Source organism: Myotis daubentonii, chromosome 11 (genome assembly GCF_963259705.1).
Source record: "Myotis daubentonii chromosome 11, mMyoDau2.1, whole genome shotgun sequence".
NCBI lineage: Eukaryota > Metazoa > Chordata > Mammalia > Chiroptera > Vespertilionidae > Myotis > Myotis daubentonii.
In genome coordinates, this window is record NC_081850.1 from 55102134 (window position 1) to 55122323 (window position 20190).

General features: G+C 42.9%; 2 protein-coding genes across 5 annotated transcripts in view; one reads left to right on the forward strand and one right to left on the reverse strand.

Annotated features, from left to right (window-relative positions):
• TMOD1 (tropomodulin 1) overlaps positions 1-1523 on the forward strand; it is a 77071-nt gene extending 75548 nt beyond the window's left edge. The window contains exon 9 of the mRNA XM_059657438.1: positions 2-1523. Within this exon, the coding sequence (XP_059513421.1) occupies positions 2-66 (65 nt within the window). The 3' untranslated portion in view covers positions 67-1523. The remainder of the gene's footprint in view (position 1) is intronic.
• TSTD2 (thiosulfate sulfurtransferase like domain containing 2) lies at positions 513-20175 on the reverse strand. 4 transcript variants are annotated; one of them, XM_059657435.1, is made up of 10 exons: positions 20019-20175; positions 17141-17353; positions 16288-16601; positions 14563-14683; positions 13484-13581; positions 7674-7799; positions 6813-6918; positions 5763-5921; positions 5052-5190; positions 513-3230 (listed from the first exon to the last, which is right to left on the reverse strand). In XM_059657435.1, exons 2-10 carry the CDS (start codon positions 17303-17305, stop codon positions 2893-2895), a joined length of 1566 nt encoding a protein of 521 aa, XP_059513418.1. In that variant the 5' UTR covers positions 17306-17353; positions 20019-20175; the 3' UTR covers positions 513-2892. The 4 variants fall into 4 exon arrangements, with proteins under 4 accessions (XP_059513418.1, XP_059513414.1, XP_059513417.1 ...); XM_059657431.1 differs by lacking the exon at positions 13484-13581 and adding an exon at positions 6401-6519 and having other exon boundaries at positions 20019-20172; XM_059657434.1 differs by lacking the exon at positions 13484-13581 and adding an exon at positions 6401-6519 and having other exon boundaries at positions 19886-20021.
• Positions 20176-20190: the final 15 nt, after the last annotated feature.

Below are 20190 nucleotides of genomic sequence, written 5' to 3' on the forward strand. Positions count from 1 at the left end.
GTGAGGAAGAGGAGGCTCGCAGACTTGACTGGGCCCATCATTCCCAAGTGTCGGAGTGGAGTCTAGTGTGTGGCGGTGATGACCACGCCTCTGAACTGGACACGTTCTACTGATGATCTGTGCTCTGCGGTGGAAGCCAGAAGGCAGAATGTCGGCACAAACCCTTTTGTGGTTCAGTTCTTTATGCACAAAGGTTTTAGGATAACTAGTGGTTACAGTAGAAATTTTATAAATTATGGTTAATGTGAAGTTTTTCTTTAGTCACAGAAGTTCAGTCTGGTTATTGTTTAAAAACTAAGAAGGCCCTGGACCGGCAGATCTTCCTGAAGATGACGTTACAGCAGCAGTGACTTAGCTGAGAGCCTGGTTTTGGTGGCCTTGCTATATGGCATTTCAGGTGTATTGACTATGCTTAATGCACGAACAAACAGCACACTCTTCGCACGGTGTAGAAGCATTATACAATACTTTATTACAAATTTGATCTTAGCTATTTAGCCAGCAGAACAGGCTTTTTATTAACCCTCCTTTAAATTGAAGAACCTCAAGATTAAAGTTGCCAAATTGATTGATGGATCAAGAACACAATTTTTCCCCTCAAGACAGAAAGACTAAAGCCACTGAACTCTGCCAGGAATCAAAGAACATGAGATTCCTTTTGCTGGATATGAGGAAATTCCAAGTTTCAAAAACCATCCTGTCTTTACCAATCCCAGGCAACAAACAGCTCCTTGAGTGTTCTTTATGGCATCTGGGGTTTATTTACATTTTAACACCGGAGTCAGAAAGAATTTTTTCCTTTATCGAATGCTAACCTTATGATGGATATGAAAACTTGTGGCCAAATACTTGAAAACACCTTTCTATAATGCACAGTGGGCTAATGGCTTACTTGAAGTCAAATGTTAGAGGGATAAATTTCCAGTCTATGCTGACAGACTTGCAACTACCTGTGGCAGCACTTACTAGACACGTCACTGCTAATCTTAATTAAACAGTTAGGCCTCAGAAGGCCAACGGGGAAGACCCAGATAGTAAAGAATTAGGAAACCCTGGCCAAACTATCCCAAGATGATGATTCTGAAAACGTAATTTTGGTATCTCTGCCGCATCCTTTTAACACCATTGCACTTCTTGGGATCCAGCAAAAAAGTGAAGCCACAATGCCCTTGTGCCTTTTAACATACCACAGTGCCAGTCGAGCTAGTATTTCTGTTGCTTGGGAAGTTACATTCATGAGTGATAGGACAAATCTCCTGATAAAGGCCACGCCAAAGAGCTGACGAGCAGACTGCTGCAGAGCACTGGGCAGAGAGGCTTTTGACGAGAAAGGAAGTCTTGCACACTGAACTGTAACGCCGCGGACGGTGGAGGGTAACCGGAGGTGGCCCTCTGTGGAAGTGTCTGCGAGGCTGCAGATGGGCCCAGAAGTGGCACCACCGGCTTCTCCTTGAAACACAATTGCAGCTGTATTCTGCATCAGTGGAAACTGCAATGTAACATTAAATCTGTTGGTCTATGAATGACTGCGTATGTGTTTCTTGGGACCTGTGTGACAGGGACACGCACCCGACAAGGCCAGGAAACCACGGCAGTGCTGGATGACCTCACTCAGAATGTCTTGTATCCCAAGGCATTTGTGTAAAAACTGCCCATATGTGTCATCAAGCTAATCTGAATCTCTCAAAGAAAATACTTAAAAGCAAAGTGTGGTGGATACTAGGGAAAACAGAGACTATTAGGGGAAAATCTCTGTTAAAAACCAAATCAATAAAAAATGAAGGTGAGCCACATCTTTATGACCATCTGTTCCATCAGTCGAGCTGTTGGTTTAGACCAGAAGGTGGCAATTTTTTCTGTAAAGGACCAGATAATAAATGTAGGTTTGCAGGCCATAACTTTTCTGCTGTAAATACTTAATTCTGTCTTAAATCATATGTAAAAAACAACAACAATGGGTGTGGTTATTCCAATGAAATTTTATTTACAAAAGCAAGAGGTGGGCCAAATGCTGTAGTTTACGGATCCTGGTCTAGTGCAGGCTAACAGAGATGAGGTGAGGGTTGGGGTGGATGGCAGGTGACTAACGGGATTTGTTCCAAGGAGTCTACTTCCAGGGTCACAGCTTTCACACTTTTACCATCAGGACAGACAGGTATGATGACAAGAAAAATGACTGCTACCAGCTCTGACACCTGGCACAGAAAAGGCATGACCTGGTTGCCAGGCTCAAGGCTCTACTCCTCAGCTGCTATGGGATCCCACAGCTCACCTTTTTCTGTGCTCTAGCATCTTCTGAGTCAGAATGTCTCAGGTAAGTGGTCAGCACCAACTCCCTCTTCTCTCCTCTTATGAAGTACTGGAGGCCCGGTGCACGAATTCGTGCACCAGTGGGGTCCCTCGGCCTGGCCTGTAGGATCAGGCCAAAACCAGCTCTCCAACATCCCCTGAGGGGTCCTGGATTGCAATAGGGCACAGGCCAGGCCAAGGGACCCCACCGGTGCACAATCGGGGCTGGTGAGGGACGCAGAGGTTGGCCAGCCAGGGAGGGACTGTGGGAGGGCTCCACGGCATGTCCAGCCCATCTCACTCAGTCCCCATTGACCAGACTCCAGCAGCAAGCTAACCTACCGGTCAGAATGTCTGCCTCCTTGTGGTCAGTGCACGTCATAGCGAGTGGTTGAGCAGACTTAGCAGATCATTAGCATATTATGCTTTGATTGGTTGAACAGCCGCCCGGACCACCAGACACTTAGCATATTAGGCTTTTATTATATAGGATAAGTGGCCAATAGGTGACCAGTGTGCCATGGTGTCATTGGCCAGCACCCAAGTTCCCCATTTCTCTGTTGCTGCAGCCTGGCTATTTCCGAATACATGGCTGCCTCAAACCTAGCTTTGTGAAGCCTCAGGGGAATGTTGCTGGTGCCGCTCACACAAGCAGGGCCCATCCTCAGCAACATCAGGTCTTGGCTCCGGGCTCAGGGCAGGTGGCGCCTGCTGTGAAAGCTCACTGGGTATGCGTGGCCGTCGGGCTGTACAGTCACATTCCTCTTTAAAGCTGTGCTGGGCAGGGCTTGAAGCCGGCCTGCTCCCTTTGTCTTGACATGTGACACAACAGGCTGTTAGTCCTTGTTCTTGACAGGCGGGGCAGGTCAAGACAAGCTGGCGGCACTGGGGAGTGGAGCAGAGTTTATACTGGTCCCATGGGGCTCCACAGTATGAACATTCTGGGGACAGAAGAACAATCTTTGTTATAAACACACACACACACACACACACATGCACTTCTCCAGTTCCTAAATATAACTCTTAGCTCATTAGAATCGAATATATCCTGTTGCATCTGGGGAAGATTTCTAAATAGTAAGTCTCCTATCTTCTAACAAAAAACACTCCTCATCCCCACTTTTTGGGGGGAGAGGTTGCTTCTGGAAATTGTCTTTCTGACTCCAGCATTCACCGATCCACTTTTCCTTTTCCCATTTAAAAACAAATATTAGTAGGAATGCTTCTCTCTTTCATTAACTATTTCAAAGCTACCCAACCACCCTCTTGTTCAACGGTCTTTTTCCCTTAGATCACTCCCTTTTTCATTGGGAGACAACATACCTGAATGCAGATGATCCCACATCTCAACTCAGCTCTGCATCCCTCTTCCCCAGGCCTGAGGTTCTCCGGCTGTTTGTTGCTAACAGACACTTGCCACTGGGATTCCTAAAACTCATACTTATCTACTTTCTCAGCGGGTTTTTTCCTGCTGACTTCTGTTACCATTGGTACCATCCTTCTTCAAGTCTCTTTACCTAGCTTATCTAAGTTACCTTTATGCCTTTTCTCTTCCCTTTATATCCACCTAACTCAAAAAAGATGTGCAATAACTTTCAATAACAGACACAAATACAAGACTATCCAAAACAACTAAAGATTAAGAAGGAAAGAGAACGATCCAACTCATATCTTATTTATTATCCGAGTGGTCATGCAATCTCAGTCTCTGATCCCCACTCTAGAAAACTGCAATAGCCACTAGGGATGTCTGCCCATGACCTTTCCTGCTCAAGACTGTGGCATCAAGAGCCCTTTTCCTAAAGGACTATTTCCATTCTTCACGGACTGCCTTCATTTGGTACCACATTTTAGTGTGGACTCAAAACTAGTCAAACCACACATTTCCTGTCACCACCGTTTCCTGTGGCCACCCCTGCCTCTGGCCTTGGCCCTAGGTTGAGCTCCCACCTTGGAATGCCCCACCCACCATGCAAAAGTGCAAGACCACATGTGTCCACAGACCATCTAAATTAGGGGAATCTTTTTCTGTGTGCCATAGATTTACTTGTCAGTCTAGTGAAGACTATGAACTCTTAGAAATATATATTTTTAAATGCATAAAATAAACTACATATGATTACAAAAGAAACCAATTATATAGAAATACAAAATATTAAAATATTTTTTAAAATCTGGAATATAATAAGATATTAGCACATTAAATAATAAGAATTAGTAGTGGGCCTAATAGCTATTTCCATTTGGAAGCAATGATGAACAAATACGATTTTGAGATATAGGTAGCAACTGTAATCTATGAAAATACTGATTTCTACTGACATCACAGGTACGTCTAATACTACTGATTTGTTGCTTGTATTCATAATTGATGGTAGTGTTACATTTAGTGAGAGGTTATGAAAATAAATTACTAATTCCTATCCAAATTCACAGAATTCCTGAATTCTACATATTGACCCCAGGTGTGAAGAACCCTGATTTAGCCTATTAGTTCATCACCGAGCAGGCAGAGAGAGCAAGGGACATTATCTCCATTTTTAGGACTTGTCTAACGAGTAAATGGTGAAGCCAGGATCCCGACATAGGCCTCCTGACTCTGCTGTACCGCTACATCTCCAACTCTGTTGGGCAGTGGTGGTGCCACGCACGCCTTCTCCGTTTTATTCTTCACAGAATCAGTGCTGGCCTGCCTTCCAGCATGGTTCACACAGAGAGTGTGCCTGATCCTGAGTTTAGGTTCTAGGCTTGTGCTGACCTACCTGACACTATGTCACTGTTGTAGGACAAAGCATAACGCTCATCGAAAACAAACAATTTCCCTTTGTAAAAACCGTCAGGAAACTCCTCCAGGTACTTGTGGATGCCACCCTTGAGCTGGAACACTTCCTTGCACACTCCCTGTGTGGAAAAACAGCAGGAGATTCAGGAGACAAGCAGAGGCCAGGAAGAAGCGCCACAGAGGAGTGGCACGTGGTGAGGATGCCCAAGGTTGGCTCCTGGCTCCCACTGCAGGACACTGAGAAACTGCTGACCAAGGGCGCAAGGAAGCAACTGGCCAGATCTTGCTTATGGGAGGGGGGCCGGGGGAGGGAAGATGGGTGATGATAGCAGTCAGGGCCTTCACTCTCTAGATCCTGGAAGCTCAACTATTTTTGCCACCCCCTAAATATAGAAAGACACCTGTTGGGACATGTAATGTTACTGAATTTGCTTTTCTCAGGATCAAGCAAAAGTATTAGGCAAAGGGAAACGTTAACTAATCTTTCCCATCTGTACCTGATGAGTTTCTAAGACTGCTGAGTGTTTTTCACATCTTAAGATTTAAGAACTTCATATTTTGTACTTATAAACTCTAAGCTTGATGGCCAGGATGGGAGAGGGAATGAAGGGGGGCAGGGGGAGCTCCACACATGCTGTGGACGATGCCTTCTTCACGGCCAGGCCTGCAGTGCCCCAGGAGGGTGACTCACCTTGGCTTTGAGGTAAGCGGAACCCCGCTCACAACGGATGCCCCCAGTGCAATACATCAGTACCCTCTTCTCTCTGAAAAGTTCTAGATTTCTGTCAACGTAGCTAGGGAAGTAACTGAATTTCCTGATGTCTGGGGCTAAGCAGCCCTGGAAGCGTCCCTACAATGTGGGACAGAAGGAAAATGATTTAAAAAGTATACCTGGTATGCTTTTTTCTGTCCCACACCCCCCCCCCCCACCCCCTTCCTTGGCAAGGAAACACCAGCTAGTTGCTGTTCTCATCGCACACTCTGAACCTTTCAACTTCAAGATCTGGAACTTAAGAGACATGGCTGGCGAGCTGTGAGTCACCTTCCCAGTCTTCAGGGGAACTGGAGAGGCTGCCCAAAGTGAAGTTTACAAGATCCTTGACATGTGTCAAGGGTAGGCACCTGGGATCCAGGACGCACATTATTTGCCAATATGTCTATAACTCATATTTTCTTAGGCTTTCTCATCAGATCCTGAGTTGAAAGGCTTGGGTTTTTCTCTGAGGCTGCTAGCAGTGGGAAGAGATGCATGTGACTTGACCTATGATGTCACACACATGTTTCCTTGGGGAACATGCCATACCGTGGGGACTCAATTCTGGTTCTTACTATTTTGCTTTCATAGAAGTTTCTGCAGTCCAGGAGGATAGTATCACTTTGTTCTTGATTTGCCTGAGACAAAAACTTTTCTACTTCTTTATGAAATTCACCTGGGGACAAATGGATTCCTAAAATCAAACCAAAAAATTAGTTGATAAACTATTTACAAGTAAGAATTGCACTCTTCCAAAACTGCTATCTTTAAAGAGAAAACGACTTCTTGCCAAACTGTCATCAAGAATAAGTAAGGTCCTTCTGAGGGGGAGTCTCCAAAAAGAAGACCAACTTCAGCATTAAATGACCCAAATGTTAGCCACCCCACAGTTATTTATGGGAGGGTTCATCACAACTCTAGCTGACTGATGTGTCTAACCTTCACACCTGTCTCTCTATTGTTTCGTCCTTCTAAAAGCAAGCATACCAGGCTTCTTGTAGGAGATCTTACTGGGACTGATCCCCATAGGCACAATTTCTTCAAATACACCAACACGCAACTCTGGGAAACAGCAAGCTCCTCCTTTGCTGGTCTAGCCAATGAGAAACAAAGCAGATAATAATGTTGAATTTTCTGCAACAGTCTAGGCCGTAATTCCCATTTCCCATTAAAACAGGTTTCCTAATTTGAGACTTCTTAATACTACAGCTATGGTATTATTATAAAAGAATTCTTATATTTGGTACTTATATACCGCATATCTACCATGTTCAGAAATGTTACACTGAAAAGATGTTTCTATAGCAATAAGCATTTAAAATTGAAACACCACTGAGCAATTTCAACATGTAAAATTAGGTCCCAGCTTTTGTCCTGGAGCAATGACCTCTCTTTACCTATCACCACCAGCATTAACACTACCAAGGAATTTCCCACCACCTTCATCAGCTATTATGGTAAAGCAACTGAGCTGTAAGAGCAACCTCGTTCCCTGTGTGAAGTGCTGATCTGATCATTCCAGGTTTACCCAAATAGCCAGGCAGTCTCCCAAATAAGCAAACACGTCTAAGTTTCAGAATTTAGATCGTTGTCAACTGTGTCAACTTTATTCTTTAGGAAGGGAGACTGAGGTCCAGAGAGGGCACTAACTTGTCCAAGACCACATGGCGACTCAGTGGAAGACGTGGAACCAGCACGCCCTTCCCACACACTGCCTTGCCACCTGGTAACGGGGAAGGGTAGTTGTCTGGCACTGCTTATTTCTCATATTGCCCTCTCTTCATACCTACAGCAGGAAGAGGCACCGAGGCACGGCTCTAGAGCCATTTCCTTTTCAATGTCTCTTACCTTAAAATCATCCTCACACAGATAATCCTTAAACAATGGGCAGGAAAGCATGACTTCCACATAGAGTCTGGTGGCCAATTTGCTTCCACCCACTGTCCCGTTGATTCCTTCTGTAGCAATTCGCACCTGACACACAGATGGTGAGAGAAAGGGAATGCAGTTTAAATCTTCCCAGGGCAGAACAGGCTCAAGTGTATCAGCGAATTGAACAGGAAACGCAGACACCGCTGTGGACACCAAAGTGTTACCACAAAGATACCTGTGTTTTCTAAAATGGCACTTCCTAAGTTCAGATAAGGTACGTGGTTAATGAGTGCTGAATAAGAGCATGAAATTAATGAAACTACTGAAAAGCCCCATTTGCTATGGAGCTCCAGTTGTCCAATGGCCAGAGAACCACGTTTTGAGTTTAATCTAGGTCAGCAGATCTAGAATCAAGATTCAGTTTTGCCACTTCCTTGCAAAGTGCCCTGAGAAAATTATTTTACTTCTCTGAACCTCAGTTTCTTCATCTTGCTAAAACAGGGAAAAAAGAGAATAAACAATGAAAACCACTGCTGGAGAGATTCCCCAAGTTGTAAAGCACAGAGCACACCTGAGGACTGGGAATGGGAGTGAATGCATCTCTGCATGGTGTTTGAGGAAAGCCCACTATTGCAAACGCACCCACTGGAATACAAAGTTGCAGGAGTGTGTGTCTGTTTTGTTCACTGTTGCATAACCAGTGCCTAGAACACCTGCCTCATAGTAGGCATTCACTATGTATCTGTTGAACAAATGAATGTGTCTGCACATCTGAGGTTTTCTGGCTTCTCAAATCTGTACTCTTTGAAGTGCTTCACTGGTTACCAGACATTAGAGCTTGGATTAAGACCCCTGCCTTAAGAGGTCACTAAAGTTAGCTGTTTTGTTGCGACAAAATCCTTGGATGAGTTTAAAGATGGATCATCTTTAGAGGGTGCTGAGCTCTCTAGAGAAAAGTGCTAGAGAGAAAAGTGCAACACTTATATCATGGTATTCTCTGGAGAGGTAACTTAAGGTCCTACAGTGTTACTACTACCTGTATAACAATGGTACCTCCCAATGCATTACTTAGAATTTAAAAATTTTAAAAGGCTCCCCTTTTTCAGGGCCCAGAGGTGATACTTCATTGGCTGAGACACTTGATTCAATTCTTTCAGGGCATGGATATAAATGGGATTCCTTTCACAAGCCCACGCCAGCTCACTAGTAGGGGCTGTGCAGAGTCCCATGATGAGCATTCTGAGTCACATCCAGTCCTTGGGAGAGTACTGGAGCCCAGTGAAGCCTTTCTCGGCGGGGAGAAGCGCGTCGGAAGTACACGCCATCTGCACAGACTATTATACCGATTACCAGCGCGCATATATATATATATACACTTTTTTTTCCAATTTAACAAAATTATTTAATTAGGCTTTATTTCAAAATTGAGGTAACTATTACTATTGTATTAATAATAGTAATACAATACTACATTTTTACTACTTGTTATTTTAATAAACTTATGAAAAGGGTAGAGATCATTAAAAATGAATGTTCATTGCTGTGTATGTCTAACAGTATTGATGGATCAATGTTTAAAGTGTAAACATTATTTATTTTTACTATGAGTAATATTAACTATCTACTCTCCCACTAAACCTGAAACTTCTCTCTAAACCATATTTGGAGAGAGTTTTTTGATTAGGTGATTCAACTTGTATATTTTTAAGGGATTACACAGAAAAAGAACTAAACCAGTATGAGTCAGGAACTCTACCTTAAAGCTGTTATTACTGTGACAGTATGATGAAGAGGTACATCCTTCTACATAACTGTCTTTTGGGTAGATTAGTATGTTCTTTCCTGTTATTTTAAATCTCAGAACCCAAATAAAAACAAGCACATCTACTCCCTATACAGTTGGGGCAGAACAGTCTCTAAACTCATCCGCTAGACTTTCAATCACTAGGATTCTTTAACAGAAACTTTCAAAGTAGCTCCTTGGTGAGAAAGGCCTTAAACCTCAGAGATAAAGAGCAACAGTTAGCATTTACTGAGTACCTACTATGAGACAGGAGCTTTATAATAAATTCCTGAAAGGCAGATGTCATAATCCCCACTCAATAGAGAAGGAAACAGAAGCTCAGAAAAATAATTTGTCCAAGAGCACAGATTGGTAGGTGTAGATCTGGGATTCAAAACCAGAAAGAGGTAAATGAAGCTTTCAGTCCACTATCTGTTAGAAAACATGGATGTGGAAAATGTCACTGACTGATCAAATGATTGCCAAAGGGAATTAAAACCTGGGACATATGTGGGAAAGATTAGCCAGATCTTATTGGCTCTAAATCTCGTAATTTTTCCTTTCCCAAGTCTCCAATGCATTCCCTTATGTATCTTTTGGGAATAATGAATGTATAGCAATAGGGACAAGCTTCCTTCCATAATTCCAGAATTTTCAAGTTCTCTTTCCTACCTAAATGCCAATATTCTGACAAGTCTCCTACCAGCATAAAACTATCTCAGTAAACTGGACATCATGTATCATGGAAACCTTAGAATTTAGACCGACAATCTAGGCAGGTACTGCCACCTTGTGGTTAGGGACCCTCACTGCTAGTTCTTTTGGCTGGGCCAAGAATAAAAATCTGCCCCTAAACCAAGGAAAGAGATTGATTTCATATTTTGTACATGCAGTGTTACTGTGAGACTGCCCATCTTTTAAGATGATCTCTAAACAGAGATGGTGACAAATGTATTCAGTCCATAAATGTTTACTAAGTTTTTTACTATGCACAAGGAACTGTACTAAGAATTAGGGATAGCTGCTTGCTCCGCCCTTTGATTCCCTGAGACCCTGCCCCACCCAGGCTGTGGCAGAGGCTTTTGCATGTGAATGTACCTAACTGCAGCTGAGCCAGGCAGACCCGGAACTTCCAAGAGAAGGCCCAAGGCCCCGCAGCGGCTTGCATTGCTTCATAGCTGAGCCTCTTCGTGGCTCCTGCTGTGTGGCCTCAGGCAGAGGCTGAATTAGCACCTCCTTAGATCCAGGAGCCACTGTACCCAGTGGTCAGAGGGGGACCATCCAGATTGCAACTCCTCAGATCCATAAGGGACACACTCAGGGTGCAGTCTCAGTGAGCACCAAAGCCCCACTGAAGCAAGTCTTGCCCCAGAAGGGTGTCTTCAGCACAGAAGTTCTCCGACTTCAGACACAGCTGATTCTCACAGCCAATTGGCCTGGAGGTCAATTCCTCCCAGTAAGCCTACAACAACCAAGGCATAACTACAACAAGACTGTGCACAAAGCCCACAAGGGGGTGCACCAAGAGTGTCCACCTCAGGTAATTGGGGAGGCTGAGCCACTGGGCCCTACAGGACACCTGGCGCGCAGGGCCACTCTATCAACACAGGGAAGCAGCCAAAATGCGGAGACAAAGAAACAGGTCACAAATGGCAGAAATGGAGGAAAGCAAACGACTGGATATAGAGTTCAAGGCCACGTTTATAAGGTTTTTCAAGAATTTTATGGAAACCGCCGATAAATTTAATGAATCCCTCAATAAGTATAGTGAGACCCTGGAGGACATGAAAAAGGACCAACTAGAAATTAAGCATACACTGACTGAAATAAAGAATAATTTACAGAGATCCAACAGCAGACAAGAGGATCCCAAGAACCAAGTCAAAGATTTGAAATACAAAGAAACAAAAAATACCCAACCGAAAAAGAAAAAAGAAAAGAGATTCCAAAAATATGAAGATAGTGTAAGGAGCCTCTGGGACAACTTCAAGCGTACCAACATCAGAATTATAGGGGTACCAGAAGGAGAGAGAGGGCAAGATATTGAAAACCTTTTTGAAGAAATAATGACAGAAAACTTCCCCTACCTGGTGAAAGAAATAGACTTACAAGTCCAGGAAGCGCAGAGAACCCCAAACAAAAGGAATCCAAAGAGGACCATACCAAGACACAGCATAATTAAAATGCCAAGAGCAAAAGATAAAGAGAGAATCTTAAAAGCAGCAAGAGAAAGACAGTCAGTTACCTACAAGGGAGTACCCATACGACTGTCAGCTGATTTCTCAACAGAAACCATGCAGGCCAGAAGAGAGTGGCAAGAAATATTCAAAGTGATGAATAGCAAGAACCTGCAACCAAGATTACTTTATCCAGCAAAGCTATCATTCAGAATAGAAGGTCAGATAAAGAGCTTCACGGATAAGAAAAAGCTAAAGGAGTTCATCACCACCAAACCAGCATTATATGAAATGCTGAAAGGTATTCTTTAAGAAGAGGAAGAAGAAAAAGGAACTCTTACCATTTGCCACAGCATGGATGGAACTGGAAAGCGGATAAATACCACAGGATCTCACTCATTTGTGGAATATAATGAACAACATAAACTGATGAACAAGGACTGATCCAGAGACGGAGAGGCATTGATTGGACTGTCGGGCCTTGGAGGGAAGGTAGGGGAGGGTAGGGGTAAGGGGGAAAGATCAACCAAAGGACTTATATGCAAGCATATAGGCCTAACCAATGGACACGGACAACGGGGGGGTGAGGGCATGAGCGGGGGGGGGGGGGGGGGGGGAGGTAGAGGGTAACGTGGGGACAAGGACACATATGTAATATCTTAATCAATAAAAAATGTATTAAAAAAAATAACTGCAAGATGCTATAAGAAATTTTAAAAAAAGATGCTATAAGAGAGTATATTTGGAAAAATGAAATTGATTGAAGGTCAAGAAAGATCTCTTTGAGAAGTAAAGATTGAGGGGGAAATTACACAGGAGAAACCGAGTATGGGAGAGTTCCTGAAAGACTTTTCTTATAAAAAGGCCCAAAAACACAAAAAGATTTTGTGGGCTCCAAGAAACTGAAAGAATAGTATCAGATAAGCTGAAAGAAGGTAAGAAGGGTCCAAATCATGCAGAAACCTAAGGGCATGTTAACAATTTGGGTTTTACACTAAATGTACTGGATAGCCACTGAAAGATTTTGAGGAGGCTAATATGATTTATTTACCTTTGAAGATCATTCTGGCTGCTGTGTAAGACTAGCTTAAACGACAGGCAGGGATAGAAGAATGGAGAATAGTTTGCAAGCTATTGAAATGGACCAGGTAAGAGAGGGTGGAGCTTGGTCTAAAGTGGTGGAAGTGGAGGACAGAGTGAATGGAGGCAAGGGACATTTTAGAGGTAGAAACGGCAGGACTGGGTGATGAACTGAATGAGGTCACTGAAGCTTTCAGTCCACTATCTGTTAGAAAACATGGATGTGGAAAATGTCACTGACTGATCAAATGATTGCCAAAGGGAATTAAAACCCGGGACATGTGTGGAAAAGATTAGACAGATAGTACAGCGTCATGACCACAGGGGATCCCAGAGGGAACTTAATTCACTTACTTTTTATTTAAATTTTTAAAAAATATATAATATACATATACATGTATAGATATGTCATCATCAAGGATATTGTTAAAAAGGAAAATCCACCCATAATCCTCTGGTAGAGAGTCATAATCAACACTTTGATGTCTACTACTCTCCATCTTTATACACACAAACACTTGTGGTTTTGTTACACACATTCAATCCTTTACTCAACATTCTCTGAACATACACTGTCTGCTATGTGCTAAGCCCTGTGCACTGACAATACATCAATTAAGACAAAGTTCCTGTCTTCATGAAGTTTACATTCTATAAGGGACAGATATAACAAATTAAACAAAGACTATTCTTTCATACAGTAGTAAATTCTTTGACTAGAAGGGATAGAAAGTGATGAGGCTTACAAAAAGGACCTCTTCAGATTAGAGTTCTGAGGAGATAACATCTGAGCAGAGATTTGAAGTGAGGAGTGAGCCATGTGAAGATCTAGGGAAAAAGCATTCTAGAGGGAAAGAAAATAGCAAATTGTCAGTACCATGAAATGGTAAAGGCCCTGGCATGTTCTAGGAAAATTAAGAAGAAACCTGGAATCACACCTCTATGCACAGTTCTACAGAATGTTTTTCTAGGTATTTTATCAAGAACATCCCCTATGCCAAGGAAAACTATGCCTGCTTTGGCATGTAGTGTTGAAAGGACAGAGGCATACCCATCCGTTTACCTATTTATCTAGAGTTGTTTTCATGTTACAACGGCAGGGTTGAGTAGTTTCTTTGTGCAAATCCCAAAATATTAACTATTTGTCTCTTTAAGAAACAGTTTGCTGACCCCTGGTCTATGCCATTCTATATTCTTATAAAACACCATGTTAATAGCTACTTAGTATTCTACTTAAATGCCTCACAGGACTTTGCTAATTTCTAACAACTCAACAGCAAATCTTTTTGTAAAGAGCACAGCCTGGGCCCTAGCTGGTTTGGCTCAGTGGATAGAGCGACGGCCTGCGAACTGAAAGGTCCCAGGTTCGATTCGGTCAAGGGCACATGCCTGGGTTGTGGGCTCAATCCCCAGTGGGGGACTTGCAGGAGGCAGCGGATCCATGATTCTCTCTCATCATGGATGTTTCTATCTCTCTCTCCCTCTTCCTTCCTTTCTGAAAAAAAAAAAAAATAAATAATAAATAAATAAATGAGCCCTAGCTGGTTTGGCTCAGTGGATAGAGCATCGGCCTGTGGACTAAAAGATCCTGGGTTCAATTCTGGTCAAGGGAACAGGCTTGGGTTGCGGGCTCGATCCGCAGTAGGAGATGTGCAGGAGGCAGCCAATCAATGATTCTCTCTCATCACTGATGTTTCTATCTCTCTCTCTCTCCCCCTTCCTCTCTGAAGTCAATCAAAAAATAAAAATAAAGAGCACAGCCTCTGCAATCCAAGTTGGAGGCCAGAGCAGCCTAGTGAAGGATGGGTATGGAAGAAGGTGTTACCTTGCCTGTGAGGTGCAGGTGCTGACACAGAGCTGTCTGCCAGGCACAGATCCAATGGGGATCCTCCAAGTCACGATAGCAGTAATAAAGTAACACCTCTCCTTCATCACTGCCCTCACCACTGTAAAAAGAAAACCACAGAGAAGGGGCATCTGAATCACTGGCCTAAGTTCATCAAGTATAACCAGGCAGCATCGCAGGGAAAGCCTAGGTGGAGCAATTCACGCCTGCCTTTGCACCCACTATTGTTCTCCTAAAATGAGAAGCAACTCCTGTCTATCTGTATTTGCTCTAAAGAAGACCATATCTGTACTTTATAGCTAAATAAACTGAAGTCAATTCCTTCCAGGTGAGACAACTACAAGTGACAATCAGGACTCAAAACACCAGATTTCTGACACTAGAACCCATACCCTTTCTATTGCACTGTGCTGTCTTATACTAACTTGTGGGATCTGGGCAGGTCACTTATCATTTCTGAGCCTTGATTTCCTCATCTGTAAAACTGGAGAAATGAAGTAAGTGGCATTTCCCAAAAGTGTGCTTTGAGAAATCCTGTAATAAAGAACATTTTAAACTAGTGCTTCCCCAACGTATTTGTCTTTAGTACCTCTTTTCAATACCTGATAGCATCCTCCACAATAATGTTGCACAGATGTATTTTAGAGAATGCTATAGTGGATGATAATTAAGGTCCCGTCCAGCTCTGGAATCTAAATCTCTCTTCAATACCCTCATCATATTTCAGCTTCCTCCAAAGCCTTTTCTCTAGTTCAGAGCCTATCTATTTTCCTTTCTCTAAACTCCTGTAACAAATTATTTGAACCATGTAGGTACAATTTAACTAATAATTATATAGCCTGTCTCATATCATCTGCTAATTGTTTCATGCCCTTTTCTTTGTTTTTCTAACTAGAAAGCAAATTCCTTGAAGTGCAGGGCCATATCTAAATGAGAAAGCCACATTTATATAGCACTTTAGAGTTCACAGGTGCTTGTACCACCATCATTTTATAGAGCCCATACAGCAATACTTAAAATTATTCCAATTTTAAAAGCGAGGAAATGAAGGCACAACAAATTTTAGCAACTTGCTCAAGTCTGACTGCAAATTCAATTCTCTTCCTTTCACCTTTTCTTTCTGATAAAAAAGGTGAATTTGGCACTAAATACTAGTGATAAAATAATATCAGATTTGAACATTTTCTATTCACCAAATTCAGGAATTGCTTAAAACCAGAAATCCGTCCTCTAGAATTCTGTAGTATTTATTTGGTAAGTTTTTCAAAGGCAGAGTCTAAACCTCTTAATCCTATGCCTCAGTTCTAAAAGTTAACATCCTTTCTAAAGCATATTCAGCTCAGAAAGCCACATTTGGTAATAAAAAACCTTTTTAAGCTCTGATATTATTCAGGGACGAGGAATCATTTACGTTTTTGGGCCTTCCTATTCTCTTTGAAAATAATGTAATTTTCTGTTCTTTACTTCTCCCTAGAGATAAGATGCAGAATGGCTTTCAAGAAACCTGGCAACAATACCAGCTGTGTGGGTACATGCTACTGCATTGACTATAATCTTCTATTACACACAGTTCATGTTTGTCACCCTTGCTTAGGCCTGTAGAGAAATTCTGTGCCTTTAAGATCTTGCCATTTTAATGGTATCTCACTGTGACTGAAAAAACATTTTTTAAATTAAACCAAAAGTACAGAATGAAATTCTTACCTTATCAGCTCTTCAGGGCTAAAGCAACTAATGTCAGGGAGCCAAGCAGACACGTCATGGTTTCGAGTAAGGCACTCTTTCGGTGGGTTCCTTTTGTCGGCAGACTTAAGGCTCTTTGAGGTGCTTGATGCCACAGCGAGCTGCTTCAAAACAGAAGCAGTCTGGTGCCAAACCTCATCAGCGTGCTGTGCCGCCACGTGTCTGTGGATGCCAGTGGGGCCCGTGAACAGCTGCTGACAGCATTTCCACCATATTTCTTTGCATTTATAAGACGGTGCTGGAACTTCTTTGGTTTTGACAAAAAGGGCAAATGCCTGCAATTACATTTCAAATTGTCACTGTGAAATAACCTTAGGTTTGAGGCTAATGGAAGCCTCAGTGAAATCTCTTCTATTATCTTTTCACAGGGGTTTCCAGTTTGCATCCTACTATTCGGTAGAAGAACGTGGAAGAGTAACAGTTTTATTAGTAAGCTTTACATCAGCTGGATCAGATCAGGAGTTTCAGACAGCAGCTGCCCACCTGCTTGTCTGTTCTCCCTATGACTTGGCCTCCTGGGTTTTCTCCCATAACCCTGGGTGGAGAAAGGAATCCAGCCCATCTGTCTAGGACCTATACCCCACCACACATGTTCCAGAGCCACACCTTGCCTATGATTCTCCTTTGCCTGGCACTGAATTAAGATCACTGGTAATGGTGCTGACCAGACCTTACTCTGAGCATGGCAACAGCCTACTGTCTCACTATCCCTCCACTCCCTGGAGGACAACCTTCATGAGCTACTTCTATATCTACCTGCATTAACAATACACACATGATCCTGAAACATCAACAGCGATTTTAGCAATTTTACCTTTTTCTTTGCAAATGAATATTTCTTCTTTGTATTGACATCTAGCTCTGCTTTAAGACTGCTACTGGGATTGATAATACTTGTGTCTTTCAAATCCAAGTCTGAAAATCTTAAAAGACAGGCCTCCGGGTCATCTCCTTGGTCTGCTGAAGTCGAAGAAGGCATCTGGTTTGGTTGAAGCAGTGGGGCAGATTCCTTTCAGTTAACTATCTCCTAGGAAGTGAGCAAGGGAGAAACAACATTGTCCAAGTCTTTGATTCCTACTTGAAGTAAACTTGTAGTTAATCAATCATGCAAATGAGCATGGGCCTCGTAGCCCAAGCTATCCATTCATTCACTCATTCATTCAATAAACAGTATTTATTTAGCAGGCATTGTTCTAGATACTGGGAACGTAGCAGTGAATGCAAAAGAAAAAGTCTCTACTTTCTTAGAGTTTGCATTCCAATGGGGAGAGACAGAAGGTAAGCAAATAATTTCATTTTTTTTAAAAGTCAGATGGTAAAAAAGGCTATGAAGACAAATAAACAGAGTAAGGAGCCAGGGTTATGGAGGGGATCTTCAAAATACAGAGGGTAAGTAAAGTCTGAGGCAGTAGCATTTGAGCAAAAACCTGAATTAAAGGGCAAGCCATGGAAACTTATGGTAAGTTGATGCCAAAAAAGCACCGGTACAACCAAGCTGTGTGCTAATAACTTCAGTTATAAACACTTTGTTCTTTTCTTGTCCCCTGTATGTTTAAGCTATGCAAATTCCCTTTCTTAGAAGAAATAATTACCCAGAGAAACCTATTTTAGTGAGCCAGAAGAAATAGACAAATTGCTACTGTGGCCAAATCTTGTCAAAACGGACACACTACAACCAACATACTGCATTCTTTCTTTTATAAAGCAAATGTTACAGGTAACAAAGAGGCAACATGAAACACTGGGAAAGACATTAGCTTTGGATCATGGTGTAGCGGAGTGCAAGCATGTGAACTTGGGCAAGATATTAAACTTCCCTGAGTTCTAATTCCCTAATTTCTAAAATGTGATGACAGCATCACCTTGCAGGGATGTACTGAGGACTGGAAAGGAATATGTAATCCTTAATTCCCCTACCAATCTAGGCTCATTTCAGACAACACTCTCCCTCAGATAACCTGCTCTGGCTACAATGGGCTTTGCCTAGTTCCACAAATACTCATGCCCTTCCCTGCCTTACAGTCTCCACACATACCTTACCCACCATCCCAAAATGACCTCCCCTCACTCTAAATCCTTTTCAGCTTTCGCCTTTAGACATTCTTACCTATTCTATGCCTGGCACATAGAATAGTGTTGCGGATGCTGGTCTTAATGAAAAGTTACTATCCCTGCTCTTTTGAAGCTTATATTCTAGTAAGAGAAGAGCGACACTAAATAAGTAAATACATTTAAAAACATGAAACTGTCAGTGGTAAGAGCTGCTGCTTCTCAATTTCATTTGCTGGGGTTTCTCCTTACCCTCCATCCTGAACTTTATCTACACTTGCCCTCTAGATGATCTCATCTAGTCCCAAGAATTTAAAGACTAAATTTCCTGAGAATAACTGTGATAATACATGTGAAACTAGATTGGTCATTAGGTGGGAATTGCTGAAGCTGATTGTTAAAATACATGGGGGTTCTTAATTTTCTCAAATATTGTGTAAATATTTGAAAAAGGTAAACAATCATAAATAAAGGGAAATTTATGTTTAGAATACTATACACTAACTGACTCCAAATTTATATCTCCAGGCTGGGCCTCTCTCCTGAACTCCAAGTCCACACATCCAACTGTCCACTGGATAGCTTCGGCGGGAAGGCTAACGGGCTGTTCAAAACCAAACGCTTGTTTCCCCCCAGTCTTCCTTGCTTTCTGTTATTCAGAGAAAAAATCTTTGGGCTTCTTCTTGACTCCTTATTCTTTCACATTATCTCGCAGCCCCTCCGAAAATCCTCCCAACTTTGTTTCTGAAATACAATCAGATCAGATCACTTTACACCACTTTCACTACCAACCCCATTCAAGCCACCGTCATTTCTTGAGTGAATTATTGAAGGAGACTAACTGGACTCCTCGTGTAAGAGCCAGAAAGGCAAGTATTAAAAAACTAGTCAGACCAGTCTCCAAAGGCTTCTCAACTTGCTCAGATAAACTCCAAAGTCCTTGCAACGCCCTTCCCACCACGTCTCTCCTCTCCTTTGACTCGCTGCCTCTGATCGCATTGTCTGTCCATTCCCGGGTGGTCACCAACACCAGGAAAGCAGGGGTTTTCCTTTGTTCACCTCTGCATCCTCAGCCTCTGGAACACTGCCTGGCACACAGGAGGCGCTGAATGTCAGCAAATACAATACGCGAAATAAAAGTGACTGGGTAGCCAGGGAAGGCTTCACCAAGGGCCTGATGCTTGCGCTGCAACCTAAAGTGACAAGCAGCCATCCATGCAGAGTTAGCAGCAGGGATCTGCAGGCAGAGGAAAGAGTGAGAATCATTTCCTAAAGTCGGAACAAGCTTGGCTTATGGGAGGTACGCGAAGAAAGTCCGAGTGGCTGGAGCACAGAGATGAGAGAGGAAGTAACGATACGGAGTTTGCAGAGGCAAGTCACAGGCGAGCTGTAAACCAGGGAGTGAGGCGGCCTGAGTCTAGATTTGTTTTTAAAGTAGAGCCGACAGGGTCTACAGGTTCATTGTTATGTAGGAAGTGAAGGAAAAGGAGGACCCAGGAACGACTCCTACCAACGTTTTTGGATTAAGGAATCGGATGAATGGTGCCATTTATCAAGATGGCGCGCCGGGCAAGGGCGCATCTCTCCGTCCGGCTTTCCCGAGGAGGCAAAGGCCCGGAAGTGGCAGTTCTGTGGGCACGTACCTGCCTGTCCTGATCCTTTCTCAGGTCTTTCTTCATTGAACAGTCTCCGCCTAAAATTTAACACAGCTCACCGCCCAGGCTCCCGCACGCCCCGCCCGGAGTTTACGTAGGAAGGACCGCCGGCGACGTCCACCCGCACCGGAAGTCTTTGGGACTTTTAGCGGAAGGGACG